This window comes from Mytilus galloprovincialis, chromosome 1, assembly GCF_965363235.1.
Source record: "Mytilus galloprovincialis chromosome 1, xbMytGall1.hap1.1, whole genome shotgun sequence".
Taxonomy (NCBI): domain Eukaryota; kingdom Metazoa; phylum Mollusca; class Bivalvia; order Mytilida; family Mytilidae; genus Mytilus; species Mytilus galloprovincialis.
The window spans coordinates 110,376,589-110,396,799 of NC_134838.1; the positions used below are offsets into that span (position 1 = coordinate 110,376,589).

Sequence of the window (20,211 nt, forward strand, 5' to 3'; positions counted from 1 at the left end):
GTCAAAAACAGCCCATATTTATGTATAGCAGAAGAATTCTACTTTCCAGTAAATAGCTTAAAGATTACATTATCACAATTTCGTAAAACTGCTCTATTTTGGGGCCAAAAATGGGTCTTACTGAACCTACTTCTTTATTGGATAAGTTTCCTAAATTGTTAGCTCATCAACAGAGAATAGCAGGTAATCCTAGAATCAAAGAATACTTGGCGAAACGGGAATGCACCGAAGTTTAGAAATATGGACTCAAGTCTGTATTTGTGGCTCATGCATATTACCTGGGAACAGTATATCTAAGTTAATATATATGTTCCTGATATTACATATTTATGGTATACAAATGCATTGGGTATACATTTATTTATTTATTTCTATCAACTATAGTTTCTGCAAAAACACAAAAATGATAAAAAAAAAAGTCTTTCATGGAGTCATCTTTATATATTTATAGGTCTTATTTGCAAATTAATTTTGTTTATTATCCCTATTGAGTTTTCAATATAATATCCTAAATATCAAAACTTATACCCCCCCCCTTTTTTTTAAATGTAGTTATATATATATAAAAGGAAAATACATGACTTCGTTTCAATGTAAAAAAGAAGGCTAGTGTCGGCATTGAATGAATAACAAAAACCGTTTATCAACTTTTGAAGCGCCTATTTTTTTTTTTAAATACACTTAAAAAATCTTAAAATTTTGAAATAACAATCGATTACCACTGTTGATTTTAACCACAGATGAAAACGACTAGGTTAAAATATAGTAACAAGCAAAAGTTCTAAAAATAGCATTTACCTGTTAAAAACATTTTACAATGTTTGTGTAGATGTTTTGAGAGTTCTTTCTATTCACTATCATGTTACGGGTTTTAAACTAGAAAAGTATTGCTGTGTAATGATCGAATAGCCTATTGTATGTTCTAATTTCTAATACAAGTATTATTTAGTAAAAATACACATCATTACAGACGAACACCATCATGGCCGATTATAAACTGTACTATTTCCCTATTCGTGGTAGAGCTGAACTGACTAGAATTATGTGTGTCGCTGCCGGAATCAAGTTTGACGACATACGTGTTCCAGGATCTGAATGGCCAGAGAAGAAAAAGAGTGAGTATATTTGTATGAACATTTTACAGATTCTGATATAAACGGAAAAATGATGGAGCCAAACATTAAAAGGGGGGGGGGGGAGGGGGCAAACACTAAAATGTGATTGAAACTTGTGCACAGGTACTTATTGCATAGGCGGATCCAGGGGGAGCCTGGGGGGCCCTCCCCCCTTTTCGTTGGAAAAATTTGGTTGATTATATAGGAAATCACTGAAGCATGACTGGAGCGGGCCCCCCTTAGGTCAGTCAGCGCCCCCACCCCCCCCCCCCCCCCCCTTAGGAAAAGTTCTGGATCCGCCACTGTATTGTACATAAACTCGTGACAAACACTTAAGGAGACCAACACCGTCTCAATCTACAAATAAAACTAAATACAATTCCTCTTGGCATTTTCTCTTCACGTTAAATAATCCTCGCACTATCTTATTGAAAGGCATGTTGTATTATATAATTAAAGCAATTTGCCAAATATGTTATCCCTTATAAACATAATTCCTTCGAGAGTGGACACAAGAGGCGATCAATCAATAACTTTAAAAACTGTTTAAAGCATAAGGTCAAAATTCTGTTTAAGGATAAAATTAGGACGAGGCCATTTGAAATTGGAATCCCAATGTTCAGTTGATTTCATCTCCACCATTGCTACATTTGTACCATGTCTTGGTGGTATTTCGAACCTTGCATAAGCCGGTGAATTGGACAAGAAAATGTGAGAGACAAGCAAATCTTTATTTCATGTAGAACCTTTTAACAGGCTTTTTCTATATTCTTCAATACCGCCCTAGCCGAATTATTTCAATCTTTACTATTTTAATATTACTTCAACATAGATTTTACCATTTCTTTTAAAAAAGCTTTCAAAGTATCAGTTGCTAAAACAATTATGATAATATACAAATGAACAAAATGTACCCCTATTTCTTTTAACACATGACTGATACTATAATAATACTAAAAACATAAATTATTTTTTAATCCTGTAAAGAACCGGCTGTTACATGATTTAAAGAGACTGAAGATTCTTTTGAGTGACCATTCTTTGCATAAAGCACATCTAATCAACATTTTTTGTTTTATTTTTGCTTCATCTTTCTCTTCCTGAATTTGATTTTGATACTTATATATTATTCAGCCTTTCCTAATGGGAAGATGCCAATGCTAGAGTACAAAGGACAGTATCTTACACAAAGCCTGGCCATTGCACGGTTTATTGCAAAAACTTGTGGTAAGTTAAACACAGCATTTCCTTCATATAAATTCGCGGTAGTTGTAAATGTTCACACAAAACAACAACAAAACCACAAAACAACAACAAAACCACAAAACTACCGGAAAGTACGCGATGAAATGTCACAAATAACCTTAGCGTACTAACACCCTTGTTTAAAATTTGTTAGAAGTCTGAAAAAAGAAGAGAGTACTGGCGGATACTTATTTCCAATCTGATTAAAATTTAGATCTATCTTAACGCACATACTCTCACATGAGCACAACGAAATCACACATCTTATATTTAAAATAGATTGAATTAGTTTACATCCTAACAGAAAATGATATATGCTTAAAAAGAATGACTCAAATCAGCAATTGAGAAAATAACGACAAATTTTGATTATTATCGTAATGAAAGTTATAACCTCACGGGAACAAAGTGAAACAAATATTATCATTTGGTCTCTTGAGGACAGTTGTTTCATTTGCAATCATACCACATGATCATCTGTTTTATCATACACAGCCAGATGTCTGTTCTTCGATGAATATTTTTACATACACTCGTGAACTTTGCAAGGCCGTTAGTTCTCTCTTTTGAATTGTTTTACATTGTCAGTTCGGGGCTTTTTATAGCTGACTATGCAGTATGGGCTTTGTTCATTGTTGAAGGCCGTACGGTGACCTGTAGCTGATAATTTCTGTGTCATTTTGGTCTCTTGTGGAGAGTTGTCTCATTGGCAATCATACCACATCTTCTTGTTTTATATTTGCAATTATATATCAAATTTCAGTTTATCAGCTAGGTATATCTCTGCAGTTCATTTTTAACTATAATTATACTAGTATATGTCCACAGTGTGTTCGATGTATTCGACCAGTTTCATGTGCACATGTCTCTGATAATTGATACATAATTATAACCTTTTACTTTAGGACTAGCGGGTAAATCTGACTGGGATCAGGCCCAGGTGGACCAGATTGTTTACACCGTTAATGACCTGTCAGAAGAATTTTACAGCTATTTTCTCGAGAAAGATTCTGACAAAAAGGTAAGCTTTACATTATATTCTGTTACACATCGCCCTTATCATCTTAAAGGAAAACCAACAGATACAAACGGAAAGGGAATTAGTATTCGTGAGCTCAATGTTAAAGGAGATTGTCAACTTTTCTGATAATTGGCTCAGGTGAGGTAGTCAGTGATCTATTGCTCCTATAAAGACTAATCATTATGATGGATTAACCTGAAATCGATATATCTTCATATAAATTACAAAAAACACGCAGTTGCTTTATTTCAGCATTTTCGCTAGCCAATGATTACAATCCTTGGCTAGCAAAGATTAATCAGTAAATGCAAGTATAATAAAATATGTAACTCTCGTTTTCTGTCTATTGTTTTAAACAAACAGTAATCAACAAACCACATCATAGAAAACTAAATATCAACCAACTAAACCAACAAACAACAATCCAAAAAAAAAACACAGATGACTAAAGATCAACCAACTAAACCAACAAACAACAATCAACAAAAAAAATAACACAGATGACTAAATATCAACCAACTAAACCAACAAACAACAATCCACAAGAAAATAACACAGATAACTAAAGATCAACCAACTAAACCAACAAACAACAATTCACAAAAAAAATAACACAGATGACTAAATATCAACCAACTAAACTAACAAACAACAATCCACAAAAAAATAAAACAGATAACTAAAGATCAACCAACTAAACCAACAAACAACAATCCACAAAAAAAATAACACAGATAACTAAATATCAACCAACTAAACCAACAAACAACAATCAACAAAAAAAATAACACCGATAACTAAATATCAACCAACTGAACCAACAAACAACAATCCACAAAAAAAAAAACACAGATGACTAAAGATCAACCAACTAAACCAACAAACAATAATCCACAAAAAAAATAACACAGATGACTAAAGATCAACCAACTGAACCAACAAACAACAATCCACAAAAAAATAACACAGATGACTAAAGATCAACCAACTGAACCAACAAAAAACAATCCACAAAAAAAATAACACAGATAACTAAATATCAACCAACTAAACCAACAAACAACAATCCACAAAAAAAATAACACCAATAACTAAATATCAACCAACTAAACCAACAAACAACAATCCACAAAAAAATAACACATAACTAAAGATCAACCAACTTAACCAACAAACAACAATCCACAAAAAAATAACACAGATAACTAAATATCAACCAACTTAACCAACAAACAACAATCCACAAAAAAAACAATACTGATAACTAAATATCAACCAACTAAACCAACAAACAACAATCCACAAAAAATAACACATATAACTAAAGATCAACCAACTTAACCAACAAACAACAATCCACAAAAAAATAACATAGAAAACTAAATATCAACCAACTAAACCAACAAACAACAATCCACAAGAAAATAAAACAGATGACTAAAGATCAACCAACTAAACCAACAAACAACAATCAACAAAAAAAATAACACAGATGACTAAATATCAACCAACTTAACTAACAAACAACAATCAACAAAAAAAATAACACAGATGACTAAAAATCAACCAACTAAACCAACAAACAACAATCAACAAAAAAAATAACACAGATGACTAAATATCAACCAACTAAACCAACAAACAACAATCCACAAAAAAAATAACACCGATAACTAAATATCAACCAACTAAACCAACAAACAACAATCCACAAAAAAATAACACATATAACTAAAGATCAACCAACTTAACCAACAAACAACAATCCACAAAAAAATAACACAGAAAAATAAATATCAACCAACTAAACCAACAAACAACAATCAACAAAAAAAATAACACAGATGACTAAATATCAACCAACTAAACTAACAAACAACAATCCACAAAAAAATAAAACAGATAACTAAAGATCAACCAACTAAACCAACAAACAACAATCCACAAAAAAAATAACACAGATGACTAAATATCAACCAACTAAACCAACAAACAACAATCCACAAATAAAAACACAGATGAGTAAAGATCAACCAACTGAACCAACAAACAACAATCCACAAATAAAAACACAGATGAGTAAAGATCAACCAACTAAACCAACAAACAACAATCCACAAATAAAAACACAGATGACTAAAGATCAACCAACTAAACCAACAAACAACAATCCACAAAAAAAATAACACAGATGACTAAATATCAACCAACTAAACCAACAAACAACAATCCACAAAAAAAACACAGATGACTAAAGATCAACCAACTAAACCAGCAAATAACATATTTTTCTGATATTCTTTTGTCGTAAACGCAAAACATATCCATCTATTATCGAAACTATTTTATAAGGATCGTATCTACAATATCCCGTTTGTATTAAGATTTCAGTCAAACTTCCAAATCATTTTTTTTGTGTATCAAATAACGCATTCATTATAGAAGTAGAATAATGATGAGGTAACTCACCGACTTAATTATTTACCAGTAATAATACATAGATACAGTTCATTGAAATGTTTTGAATTGAAGGAGGAAAAGATTCGGAAAGTGTTGAATGAATATGTTCCTGATAAGCTTGCAACTTTTGAGGAATGGCTAAAACAGAATAAAGGTGGAGATGGATTCTTCGTTGGTTCTACGGTAAGAAGAAGTAAATGTTGAAGTATTTTTTCTTCTTTTTTCGACGTGCTCTACAATTTCCGTTTTCATGTTAAGAATGAATGAATCTATTGTCAACTATGAAACTTGTCTTTAAAAAAATCATTTTACACTTTCTACAGGTTAAAGAATAATGATACAACATAATAACGACAAAACTGCATGATAACAAATCTTACATATACCTGTACCGGTTTTTGTGGGGTAATATTTTATTCAAACAAATGTAAAACATTTCCTTTATTTCAGCTTACAATGGCTGATGTAGCCGTATACGAAGGTTTGACCAGCGTTTTGCAAAAGGACACAAATTTATTGGACAAGTTTCCCAAATTGTTAGCTCATCGACAGAGAATAGCAGGTTATCCTAGAATCAAAGAATATTTAGCAAAACGGGAATGCACCGAAGTTTAAAAATATGGACTCAAGTCTGTATGTGTGGCTTGTGCATATAACATATTTATAATATACAAATGCATGGGGTATATATTTATTGAAATGTAGTTTCTTTCACATTTATAAAATTCACTTTCATTTATTTTCATTGCATACTTCTAATCAAGTTATGACTACTTGTCGAAGTTTATGAGCCTTTCTCTAGTTAGAAAACATCTATCAATGTATTTTGTAACAATAAAATAAAAAAAAAACATCCACTGCATGAGCTCGGTATTTTTGTTATTTTACCTTCTACATTAACCCTTATCATTCTTAAGTCTTGTAATGTCTTTAAACTCGATCAGTGTATGTAGAATTTGAATACATCCATCAGCTGACCTCGCATAAGTTTGAACCCATTATATACTGGTACAATCAAACAACATTTCAATATAATAGCTTGTAGATGTATAATATTAACTGACACACTGTGTTTTGCAGAAAAGCCAATAAACTGTGAACCTTAACATCATTTCATTGATTATTATGAAACTTTAAAAACAAATATTTTGTATCGGAAAAAAAAAGACAGTTTAATTTCTCAAATATGAGAGCCTGGAACATTTGTAGCAAGTGTCCATTTTTCATTCACACATATTTTAACTAACATAAAAAAATTTGCTACATTTCCGAAGTGTTTTAGTACACATGAATCAGCAGAAACGGTAAAACTTGTATAAACTTGATTTGTCAACTTACAAAGGTATACAGATAGCTTTGAATGAGAGACAACAATTTTATTTCATGGTGATGAAAAGACGAACATTGTAATAATGATATCATGATTTCTACATGTATTCCTAATTTTTATTCAGTAAATGATTTTGGAACATCATAGTCTTGTGTTTCCTCGTCGTCTTCTGTGAATGTTTTTGGTACATCATAGTCGGGTGCATCTTCGTCTTCGTCTTCAACATGTTCTAACGTCCTTTTCTTAATTGACTTCGGTGCCTGAGGCCTATCGTAAGTTTCAATTGTTTCTTCGACACCGTTCATATCGTTATCTTTTTGAATGTTTGCTTTCTCCATTTTAGTCGTTTTGTTTTCCTTTGGAGGCTTCTTTTTTTCCTTCGGAGGATCAATTTTCTTGTCTTTGAGATTTTCATAATCTATATCGGTATCTGCGTCGGATTCAGTTCTCTTTTTCAGATGAGTTGCATTTTCATATTCATGATTTTCAATGGACAGATATCCATCCGCTGTTGAAATTCGTACATTGATATCTTGCTTTTCTTTAATATCCTGAGAGTAAACAGGGTTTTCGAAAGAGCGTCTTGTTTCTTCGACTTTCGTAGGAACAGCTTTTTCAACTTTATTTGGATTATCTTTCTTTGAGGGACAACATCTAAAATATAGAATAGTGGTCAAGAATTATTTAAAATTTGTACAATACATCGGATATAAAAAAAAAATAAAAGTGTAGTCAAATACCCCTAAAGTGTTGATTAGGAGGATTATTTTTTAAAAAGGGACATCATGTCTGGTTGGTATAGATTGCAGATGGTTACATTATACAGTATTATACCACATCATTTAAGATTCTCACCATCAGTCATTGATACACACTTGTTCGTTTTTGACAAATGGCTTCGAACTCACATATATTTGAGTGTATGTTGATAATTGAAGTGATTAATAACCTTGACTGGCTATACAGCCCTCGCACGGTCAGCAATGTTATCTGTTTTAAATCGGATTTTCTGTGAAAAGACATGAGCGAGCTAAATAAATTTATTATTTCTAAAAAGAAACAACACCGTTTGGGACATTGTATGTAATGCACCAAGAAAACATTTTCAAACGTTAATCTGATTTTGTTTACTGGATTGGAAGTTAAAGTGTATATTCACTCATGACATGTGTGTTACTCAGTAACTTAAAATCTAGTTTTTCCGTTATTAAAATAAGACGGGGTTGTGTCATTGCTTGGTCTCTATTGAAGACTTGTCTCATTGGCAATCATACCATATCTTCTTACTGTTATATTAACGGTATAGCTTCTTTAGGAGACTAACAATCTAGACTTATATTTAACTTCACGCTATATGGACGATGTCCTCACATCAAATAATTCAAAGTTTGGCGAGTTTATTGATTGTGATTGCGTCTATTCCAATGTACTTAAAATAAAGGAAAACATAGATAAAGATAAATGATCTGCTTCATAGCTTGATTGACCTATAGAAATTAACTGCGAGCTCAATCTTATTAAGACAAAAGAGATAACATACAAATTTCATATTGCGAACTCTCCATTTTCATGTAACAACAATCAGCCAGTATCGCCTACATCAAGATAGTGTATCTCACAATTGAAGACTTTCAAAAGCTTGCGATTTTAATTAAGATTTCGTCTAAAGCTTACAAGGAACCTTGTAAACCTGCACATTGTAATGATAAAGAGTTTAACGGAACTCAACATGGTTTATTTCAGTTACTAGATATTTGTGAAAGATGACCCAGATATGTTCTATATGTCTCGTTTAATACATTACTAGATTTCTTCTTGAAATGACCAACACGGAGAGTGAACTTTTGAATTCCCAGTGTATTTGAGTTGTCTACCTTTTTGTAAAGTGATTGATGTTGCTCATGCTTCAGTCATTGTTATATTTTGTGATTTCATTGTCTCTGTTGTTTCTATGTTTAAGGTCTTGTCTATTTTTGTCCCAAAGTTTTTTTTAGAAATAATAAATATATTTAGCTCGCCCATACCTTTTCACATAAAATCCGATTTAAAACAAATTATATTGATATGAACTTGCTCATTACTCTTCAAGTGTGTTCACATTAAGCACTTTTTGAAAAGTTATTTTTAGCTTTGTCATGTTTTAGTTGTGAAAAGATGTTACCATTCTTACAGAACTTGTGTATTTAATATGAATAAAACTCACCGTCTGACTATAGCTTGGTAAATTGATGAAACTACAACAACTATAACTGCCACAGCAAACAGTGCTGCACCAACAAATATACCTGCCTTTCTGGCTGAGAAAAATTGTTCATAGTCTGTAAATTCACCGGTCCTCCCTTTGAAAAAAGTAATTTAAATTTAAATGAAGAAATGTAAACCTTTGGTTTGTTCGTTCTGATGTTCATTTGAACAAATACATGAATATTTGTAATAATAATATGAAAAGAAAATGTTTAAAGAGCAACAACAGTTAGTACTCTACTTATCTCCCCCGAAGGCCTTTGAATAAGTCCTATATTATAATACTAAATAAAAACAACTAGGCAGGTAAGCTTATGTAGATTAAGAGTTATTTATCATCATGGAAGTATTACATATTACTTCCATAGTATCGAAAAATTTAATGATAGAATCATATTCAAAACAGTGTGGCTGTGGTCATTGATTGACGACCTAAATTATCCCATTGACTGGGACATATTAGGTGAACGTTTGTCTGTAACGACCACTGCTCACTATGTACTTGTTAAAGACACTTAAACTGGGGGGTCACAAAAGGTTCTCAACACCTAAATAAAGTAATTAGAACAAATAATCAGTAATAACACGATGTTTTGATTTATATCAATAATATAAATCAAAACATAAAGTTATTCCTGATTATTTTTTCGAATTATTTTAATATTAATATAAAAACCTTTGGAGACCCCACAGTTTAAATTCTATAATAAGTAAGCAGTGAGCAGTGGTCGTTACAGACAAACGTTCACCTAATATGTCCCAGTCAATGGGATAATTTAGGTTGTCAATCAATGGCCACAGCCACACTGTTTTGAATATGATTCTATCAAGAATGTTACTTACATCCTTGATTTTATCATGATAAGTCAAATATTTGGATGTTGAGAGTAAAACACGGGGGGGGGGGGGGGGGGGGGGGGGCTAACTTCGATATTTTTTTGGTAGGGGTGTGCCATTTTTTCCTCAAAAAACGTACCCATTTTAATATAACATTCACTGAAATTCAGTACCTATAGTTATATAAATATTTAAGAAAGATTGACCTATACTTATATACAATATTTAAAATTTGACCCATGCTTATACATACATTTGTATAAGCACTAACTCATCATCATTCAACGTTATTGAAAATCAAATCAGGAGACAAATATCCGGGGTTCATTTGGGAGCTTATTTGAAAGGTGAACTTTCAAACGATTTAATTTAATATATTAATTGACCATTAATAATGTAAGATTCTCAATAGCATATCTATATATGATATGTAGATCATACCCCAAATCAATATACAGTTTAATCACTGAAACGTAAATGCATTTTAATATAGGATGTCATTAAAAAGGAGGGTCATTTTTATATAAAATCTCGCAAAATTATGACCCATATTTTTGGCACATCCCCGTATACCGAATAATAGGAAGGTACACCCCCCCCCCCCCCGTGGAGTAAAAATACGTTTCTGTGATAGTTTTTTCCTTGTTCTTACATGTTACAAATATAAATTTTATAATTAACTATTTTGATCTAAATCAAGAAAGTATGATACCTTTGTTTGAACTGTACCGGTTTTGTTTTTTTATATATATATATTTTTCAACAAATCAGAGGGAGAATGCATTTTAAGAAGGCTAAATTGATGACGAAACGACTAAGTTAGAAATATAATATCTTGGGTCTAGTAAATGTTATAACGTACGTGAATTACAGGCAAATAAAAAAGCAATCGTGCCTTTTGGTTCGCAAAGCAAAAATAACAAAAATTCAAATAATTCAAAAATATATGATGTATATATAATAGAATGGTCTCAGACTCATTCTTTTGTAGTTCATGCACTTTTGAATCCTTTCACTCCCAAATATATATTCTCTTGTATTCGGTTTCGCAAATGTAAGTGTGTAACACAACACATGGTTATTTGGAATAGCAGTTTATTAAAGCCCGTCTGGACCAGTGTCCATAACGGACGGTCTCCTCTCATACAGTAAAATACATAAGTATATATACAGAATATAAACAGCGTCAAGGTTTCTATTAATTCGACCATTATAGTCTTAAATCAAAAGATACAGGTATGAATATCTATTAAGTTGACATGTTTTGACCAACCTGGAAAAAGATGATTGAAGAATACATGTATATGTCCAGTTTTAACTAATTGTAATTGCTACATGTCACCACCTGGTCTGCATGTTAACATGTTATATGCAACGTAGCGGTCAATTGAACAACCTTTTACGACGTCATGATTTTCTTATTAGATATTCCCCTGTATTTATTTTATTCAATTTAATAAACATTTTGAGAATATATAATCATAAATATAATTATAAATATATATATGTACTTTTTAAGCCCATCATATTGTCACATTTGCAACCGACACACGTTACTCGCTGTCTAGATTGATGTGGCATTACAGATAATAACGGATACGTTCCTAATGTCGTAACTTCAATCCCGTGCCCTTTTTCTTAAATGTGACATGTTGATTTAGACTTATTACCGGGTTTGTAATACTATGAGCAACACGGCAGGTTCCACATGTTGAGCAGGATCAGCTTACTCTTCCGGAGAACCTCTGATCAGCCTTAGTTTTTGATGGGGATCTTGTTGCTCAGTTTTTAATTTTCTATTTTGTGTTTTGCGTACTATAGTCGCCGTCAAGATCATACTGGTAAAGAATAAATAGTAGCCAAAATATTCGATATTTGTATTCATTTACTTTTTTACTTTTTTACTTTTGATGTTGTACATTTTTTTATAGGTATGTGGTAGTTAACATGTTTACAAGGAAGTTTTAAAGTTAGCATTGACGAGGAAGTAACTATATATATCACATGCATGAACACTTTGTTACATCGAATTATCTTAAATCCGGGATGACATATATTTATATACTTTTTTATTGTGCGTGATTAAATCAGGTGTAAAGTGCTATGTTATCTTGATGGACAAATACGAGAGTAAAATGGTTAATGCACCTATGAAAGAACATTTAGATTCATTTTTTTCAGAAAATTAAAATCTCTAGTTCTTTACGTTTTCAATTTGAAATATAAGTCCAACCTTAAAACTTTTCTTTAAAAATACGAGATACATGTATACAAGAAGTGATTTATGCACCACTAAAACGACATGAGCCTTTTTTTTCAAGAAATAGATTTCCCAGGTTTTTGCTTTGACCATTTCTGATGGATGTTATAATGAAAGTGCTACACCAAAATCAAAGTCAATTTACAAAAATACAAAACATAAACTGAATGTAGTTATTTAGAATACCATTATTAAAATATTTTCACGTTTTACTTAGGGAGCTACCATTTGAATTTTAGTTGGGACGCTAGGATGCAATTTGAAGAAAAACAGGACAAGTTTTGATTAAAAAAACAGGCAGGATGGTCAACTTGGAGACAATTAATATATAAAAAAGTCAGGACCAAATAGATTGAAAAAAAAACCGGCAGGACAGAGGTTACAACTAAAAAAATGAAGGACGAACATTTTAATCCCGACCCTCCCCCCCATAAAAATCAGATGATAGCTCCCCAATGACCTCCTTTTCCTAATCCAGGATTTTGGAAAGGGACAAAATTCCAGAAAACCGATATATGCCTAGAACGATATTTTGCTTATTCAAATTTTTATCCATCTATTATGACTTTTAAGATATAAAACAAAAACACAAAAAAATGGTAAAAAATTCAGCAAATGACAAAAAGTCTGATAAGGAGTCGACTGACAATTTTGACCAGGCATATTCTTGTTTGCAGAACATGTTTTGCTGCCCAAAACTGAAAACAACATGATCAAATTTGTCATTCAAGGGCAGTAACTCCTTTAAGAAGTCGTTTAACAGTTTTGACGTAGAAAACAATTGGTAGAGCTCAACATTCTAAACATTTTTGCTCAGTCAGATTTTCTCTATTTTTAACGGTTTTCAAAATAATAGACAAATCTTGCAGTTTACCCCGTACGTTCTTTTTTCAGCAATGTCGGTCATCTTGGTTGGCAGACCTTGTTTCGGACAAAATTTGTATACTAGATACCCGAATGATGTTTATGGCCAAGTTTGGTTAAATTTGGCTAAGTAGTTTCAGAGAAGACGACTTTTGTAAACGTTAACGACGGTCGAAAACAGACGACGACGAACGCCAAGTGGTGAGAAAAGCTCACATGACCTTTTGGGCCAGATGAACAAAAAATTGAAATCGTTTATATCTAAGAAACAGTAAGCAAACGCCAAAAAATTGCCAAAAGATATACAGAAGACAAGACACAGTCATCAAAAAAGGACAGGTGTGTCTACAACATGTGGAGAAGCTCTGAATCATTCCAAGTCTATGAAAAACAAAAAACAAACAGAAAACAGAAAACGCGAGGGGCAAAAAAAAAAAACAAACAAAACAAAACAACGACAAAATGGCAAGTCTTATTTACAAAACATTACTAAGAAATCTAAAGATTGAGCAACTTTAGTCCTATCAAATTAGGTATTGAACTAAGATGGGGATCCCGTTGTGTTGCTCGTGCAAAAAAAAAATGTTAATACATTTTGTGCATTCAACTCTCTTCTGTTAATCTTTGAATATCGCAAGGTCTACGGAAAATAGATTATAACTAAATCAGGTAGAAAAATCCGCTGTACTCAATATATCGGCGGTGATACATTAGAAAACAAAAAATGACTGAATGTAAAACTATATTCTACTAAAATACGAAGAAATGGCAGCCATGAACCATAAGTCGAATAACAACAGACAGCACAACGGCCCAAATAATTACCAAAAACAACTGATAACACAATGGTCCACAACATAACGAAACGACAAACTTAGCCTACACTATTTTTTGTGTATTGCGACAAATACTGAAAGCCAACACATAACATCATATACATCCTCTGTCTGAACTAAGGTAAAGTGTTCTATAATTTTACTTAAAATTCCTATTTTTTTGTTTCAACGATTTATAAAATTATGTAATTAATGAAATATAACTCTATCTATATTTTTTTTTTAACTGTCACGTGATTTTTATCAAAATATATTTTTTTGCGATAATGCACAATAAATAAATACAGAAAAAATATCAGCTAGCTCTTAAAAGCTTTTTATAATGAAGTATCATTATTATTGTACGGCCTTATGTTGAATTAGCGTAAATGCAATACATTACAAAATATGTAAAAATATAAATATTTCATCAAACAAAAATTTAGATGTCTTACCCATCATTTAACCTTTACCATCCACATGACTTTATGTAATTGAGTATAACAATAATTTATATCCGGATGACGGTATTTATACCCCAACAACGGAAACTTTTACACTTCAAAATCATTATCAACCGTGTAACACTTCACTTCACTTAACAAATTATACACTACATATCCTGTAACATATGTGTAGATGCTGGACATCTTTTTGTGTCAAATAAAAGTTTATTCTTCTCTTTTGTTGGTTTTTGGTTATCGTTTTATTGTAAAGAACAGTTTTAAAAATATTTACTTATAAAAAGTACTGCAACAATTTGAAAACAAAACATTTTATAATTCCATGCGACAACGTGTTGTTTCTTCTTGAAATGTCCTGTACCAATTCAGAAATATGACAGCCCGTTTCTACCTAATGCTATGTTGAAGTTTGCTTTTGTTGAGTTCAGTGTTTCTGTTGTTCCGTCGTTTCCCTCTTATAGTTGATGTGTTTTCCTAGGTTCTGCTTTGTTACTCGAGTTTATTTTTGATTACTCGAATTATGACTATTGAACAGCAGCATACTACTGTTGCCTTTATTTGATACAGTTTGGATTTCGCGGGTAAATGCACGGACGCTTAAACAATGATTCAACCTTGAAGAAAATAATAAATTTTTATGTAAATGAGCGGAAGTGGACGCGAGAGATTAACGGAAATTATATGATACTTCATTTCCTGCTTCGGATACAGGTTTATCTTGGGAAGAAGGGGATAAGGGCATAAGAAAGTTTCGGTTTATTTTATTTTATTTTTTTTTTTTTTTTTTGATAAAAAAAAAGAACAGGGATGTAAAATGCCACTTAATTTTTGTTGCGAAAGGACTGCCATGATGAATACGAATCTACATTACAAAAGGAATCGTTATAATAAATGGTCTCACACCATCCATCACACAATTTTGCTGTGAAACATATTTGATATTATTATTTCATTATACATTATCACTTTTCAGTATAATGAGCGTACGCGTATCATTACAAATTTAGTCATACTACTGAAGTTCAATAATATAATTTCCTCAAAATAGAATATATTACAAGTAACAGAGATGCTGATATTTTTCAACTTATCTAGTATTTTAAATAACAAATGTTCCATTTTTGAAACCTCCCTTTTATGGAATCATAAAACCCATAAACTTTCGAATACATATAAAACACTTTAGAAGTTAAAGATTATTTTATTCGTCAGTATAGAAAAATATGCTCATTGTGCATAAAGCTGTTAAACAATGAAGTTTTAATTTGCCCCCGATAGTTAGTAGATGAATGAAGATATTCTTTTTATATTATTTTCTTTACAAAGGTTTTGGTCGTTATACACTAAGCTGATAAGCTGGAAATTTGAATTTCCTAGTTTGGTTGAATAATTGTTTGTGTAAAACATATTTATATTTTTAATAATAAAGATTCACTTTTTTTTGCAGTAGTTTAGACATTATGCAGAACGGGGAATAGCCTAATTATGCTCACTGAAATCTATTCAATCATACAGTTAGAACGTAGAGATACAAACCATAAACAGAACTGCTGGATATTGAATTCTCCGTTGATACAAACAAATATATGGACCTCTACATGAAATAAATATCCTGCACTACAAACTGCTTTTGGGCGAACTCATTCCTTAATTATTGATTAAATTATCCTAAGTCACACGGAAATCTAATTCTCTCTGTCAGTTGATTGATTGTATCGTTGTGGTGTTACCAATAAGAGCAAACTAAGTCCATCATGGAAAGTAGTGAACCAATGCTGTAGCTTGCATTTAAAAAAACAATGCATATTCACCGTTTTTTATGTTGTGGATCTCATTTTATGATCTCATATTTCGGTTGCATCAACATCTAGGTTCAGCTGAGGTTTATTCAGAAATCCATTTTACTTGAATTAGAGAATAACTTTTTATGACAGTATCAAAAACAAAAGTATAGGATAGATCACATATCTAAAGAAAAGAAGCAGATTTGAGGCGGAACATATATTTGACATAGTTGTATACATAAGTTTACATAGTCATCATCTTAATTACTAGTAGTTGTATTCAAGACAGTCATAAACATTTTTAGTACGATTATATTATCGTACCGATTTGGTGTTTCGAGTACAAATTGACTACATTTAATGCATCTATCACATCGAATTCAAGATAAGGTATTTAAAAAATTCATTCAGGTTTGCTTCATTTCTTGACTTACATCTAGAAATTGACAATGAGGATAGGCTGAGTTCAAATCATTAAGACAAACGAGTTGATTATAGCTTCCCAATTGTGAACTTACCATTTCTATGTAGCAACATTCCAGCAGCGCCTGCGTAATGATTATATATTTCCCAGTTGATAAGATATTCCAGGGCTTGTATTACTTAGCATGATTTCCTTAATAGAGGGTTGCTGCTCTTTGAGAGATATTAAACCAAGATAGCTTACTAGTGAAGTTAAGATCATGCAATCGAAAATTTTGACTGACGCCATCACGAGTTGGTTGACTGGTATTTACAATATGTGTTTCAGATTGCTACTGATATGTCCCAATTGTCGTTACCACAACCCCGTTCTCTTTCTCTTGAATATCATTATGACTAACCGAATTAGACTTATCACCGGATTTGTACTTACACATGTACACAGGATCTGCTTACCCTTTCCAGGATATCTGAGATCACGATTTCGTGTTCCTCAATATTTAGTTTTCTATATTGTGTGTTTATACTGTTGTTTGAATATACCGTTGTTAGTTTATTTTCGACATGTGAGTTTGAATGTCCCTTTTTGTATTTTTTGTCTATTTTTCTCATGGACATGGTTTTATCACGTATTCATTTTCTGTACATTTACTGTTAAAAAATACAAGAACGCGAAGTTTTTCTTCCCAGGGTAGAAATTGGCCTAGCCGTATTTGACACAACTTTTGGTTTTCAATGTTCTTCATCTTTTATTTGATTCGGCTTTGGAACAGTTTTTGTTCAAGCACCACTGATGAGTCTTTTGTAGACGAAATGAGAGTCTGGCGTACCACATATATAAACCTAGTATATTTGATGAGTTTTTACATAACAAAGATGATAGTTGAAATGAAACATTTACCTGCCTTGCACGTATGTACTAAAATTTCATATATTCTAATACTAGTAATAACGAAATTTGACAGTACTTTGTTTTAAGCTACAAACTCACACTGGCATCCCTTCATGCTGTTATACATCTTATACTATATGCATGCTCTTCAAATATTTGAATGTGATAAGCCATTTTGGTTGTTTTGCACTTTGATAAGGGAGACGAAAAATACCAAAGGAACATTCAAACTCTTAAGTTGAAAGTAAACTGACAACGCCATGACTAAAAAAAAAACAAAAAAAAACAGACAAATAATTATAGTACACAAAACATATATATAGAAATCTAATGAAAACAAAAAACAGGCAAATAATTATAGTACACAAAACATCTAATAACCGAGCAACACGAACCCCACCAGAACATTGGTGTGATCTTATGTGCTTTGGGAGGGTACGCAGATCCTGCTCGTGTTAGTACAAACACCTATATAAGTCTAATTCGGTAAGTCACATTCGTGAATGAGAACGGGATTGCAGTTCACATTGGGAACATATCTGCCACCATCTGTGAAATTTAAACGCATATTCCATAACGGTCAATAGACTGTGTTATGAATGAATTTTCGTAAGTTTATATATGTCGATTTCACTATGATGTACTCATGTGCGGTTCATGTGGATTATCAGCGGTTCCAAGAAAGTTGAAATTGAAAGAAAACATAAATATTGTTTGGGCTGATAATTATCATCTATCTATAATATACTATATGCACTTTCAATTGATTCAATTTATATGTAATGACGACAATATGAATTGGAATTTAATGTATGTCTCAATTGCATTACATATATTGTCAATTGTTGAATAAAGTGAAATCAGAACGTACATCCTAGGGGCATATCCATATTTATTTTCAAAAGGAGGGGGTTGTAATTGAACACAATGCTGCGAAAATATTTTTGCATGACTTTATGCTAAAAATTATCGATTATCCCTATCAACGAGGGAACAGGACGTACGCACATATACCTTCTAAGCTGACACTACTGGCTAGAGTTCGTTAAAATTAATTTGAAGGAAAATTGTTTTGAGTTGTAAACCACCAAATCATGGTACGCCACATTCGATTGCATACGAAAATAAGTATGAAAAAAAACATTACATTGAATTTGCCAGTTGTAGTTAATGGGTTGATGAAAACAAAATGTTAGTTAATGTGTCAAAACTAAGACAATGTGTATAGGTTCAAAACAAAAACTGTCTGTGATGTGTAATGACACATTAAATGTATCCATTAATGGCCAAAAGATTAATGAAAGTCACTGTGAAAAAGTCCTGGGTATTTTTGTTGACAAAACTCTTTCTTGGTATGATCAAATTAATCATATAATCAAAAAAGTTAATTCTTCATTAGCTTTATTAAAAAGAATCAAGAAATACTTGAATCACAATGCACGAATTCTATTTACAATGCGTATATTCTTCCACATTTTGATTACTGTTGTTCAGTATGGGGAAACTGTAACAAGTTTTTAGTTGACAGTTTACTAAAATTACAAAAAAGGGCAGCTAGAATTATTTTAAACGAACACGATATTCGTAGACCATCTATTGAACTATTTAAGGAATCTGGAATTATTCCTGTTCCTAAGAGAATATTTTACCACAAATCATTATTAAATGTATAAATAAAAACACCAACTGGCACCAACATATTTATCCAATCTTATTGTGCCTACAAGTAGTAAACAAGCATACAATACTCGACTTTCATCATCGGATAATTTTATTGTTCCTAAATCAAATACAGAATTATACAAATCAAGTCTTTCTTTTAGTGGTCCAAAAGTGTGGAATTCACTGTCCAGTGAAATTAAAAAAATAAAAAAGTATATCTGCATTCAAAAACTCTTACAAGTCATTTTATTTTTAAAAGTGTTAAATTTATAAGTTAAGCCACAATGTATACCATAGGTGTATTTGTTGTTGTTGTTATATTACTTTATATACGTCTATTGTTTACATGTGTTTAATAGTAGATTAATTATGTTTTATTCATATTGTTAACATTGTATGTAGAGAGCCTTATTACCTTACTTACCAGGAAATTTTTCTCCGTCCACTTCGGGACAACCTCATTTGAGTAGTCAATATTCCGCCACCACATCTATTTACACTATTTTACACACATTATCGGTAATTATATAATACACTTGAGTACGGAGATATCGATGTTTCATATTATCCTCCATGCATCACTGAATTAGCAATGTTTAAAATAATTTCAACATTATACGAGTATATACAGTACACTATTTGACAGGTATGCTCTCGGAACAACAACAGTATAAATACGGGAGTGTCGATGTTCGGAACATGTTATCAGTTCATAACAAAGAAATATCCTCATTTCCTTTTAATGTCTAAAGATCGGTATCTTGCTATATGTAACGCATACGACATTTGCCTGCA

General features: G+C 31.8%; 2 protein-coding genes across 3 annotated transcripts; one reads left to right on the forward strand and one right to left on the reverse strand.

The window, feature by feature from the left end:
* Positions 1 to 783: 783 nt before the first annotated feature.
* LOC143051116 (hematopoietic prostaglandin D synthase-like) lies at positions 784 to 6,701 on the forward strand. The gene is made up of 5 exons (XM_076224137.1): positions 784 to 1,115; positions 2,250 to 2,342; positions 3,266 to 3,381; positions 5,914 to 6,024; positions 6,292 to 6,701. The coding sequence occupies exons 1-5, from the start codon at positions 983 to 985 to the stop codon at positions 6,454 to 6,456; spliced, it is 618 nt and encodes a 205-aa protein (XP_076080252.1). The 5' UTR covers positions 784 to 982; the 3' UTR covers positions 6,457 to 6,701.
* A 501-nt stretch (positions 6,702 to 7,202) lies between these two features.
* LOC143051101 (uncharacterized) lies at positions 7,203 to 19,859 on the reverse strand. 2 transcript variants are annotated; one of them, XR_012970600.1, is made up of 3 exons: positions 19,841 to 19,859; positions 9,375 to 9,510; positions 7,203 to 7,825 (listed from the first exon to the last, which is right to left on the reverse strand). XR_012970600.1 is itself a non-coding variant. In XM_076224130.1 (3 exons), the coding sequence occupies exons 1-3, from the start codon at positions 14,651 to 14,653 to the stop codon at positions 7,288 to 7,290; spliced, it is 681 nt and encodes a 226-aa protein (XP_076080245.1). In that variant the 5' UTR covers positions 14,654 to 14,799; the 3' UTR covers positions 7,203 to 7,287. The 2 variants fall into 2 exon arrangements, 1 of the variants encoding a protein (XP_076080245.1); XM_076224130.1 differs by lacking the exon at positions 19,841 to 19,859 and adding an exon at positions 14,647 to 14,799.
* Between the last annotated feature and the right edge of the window lie 352 nt (positions 19,860 to 20,211).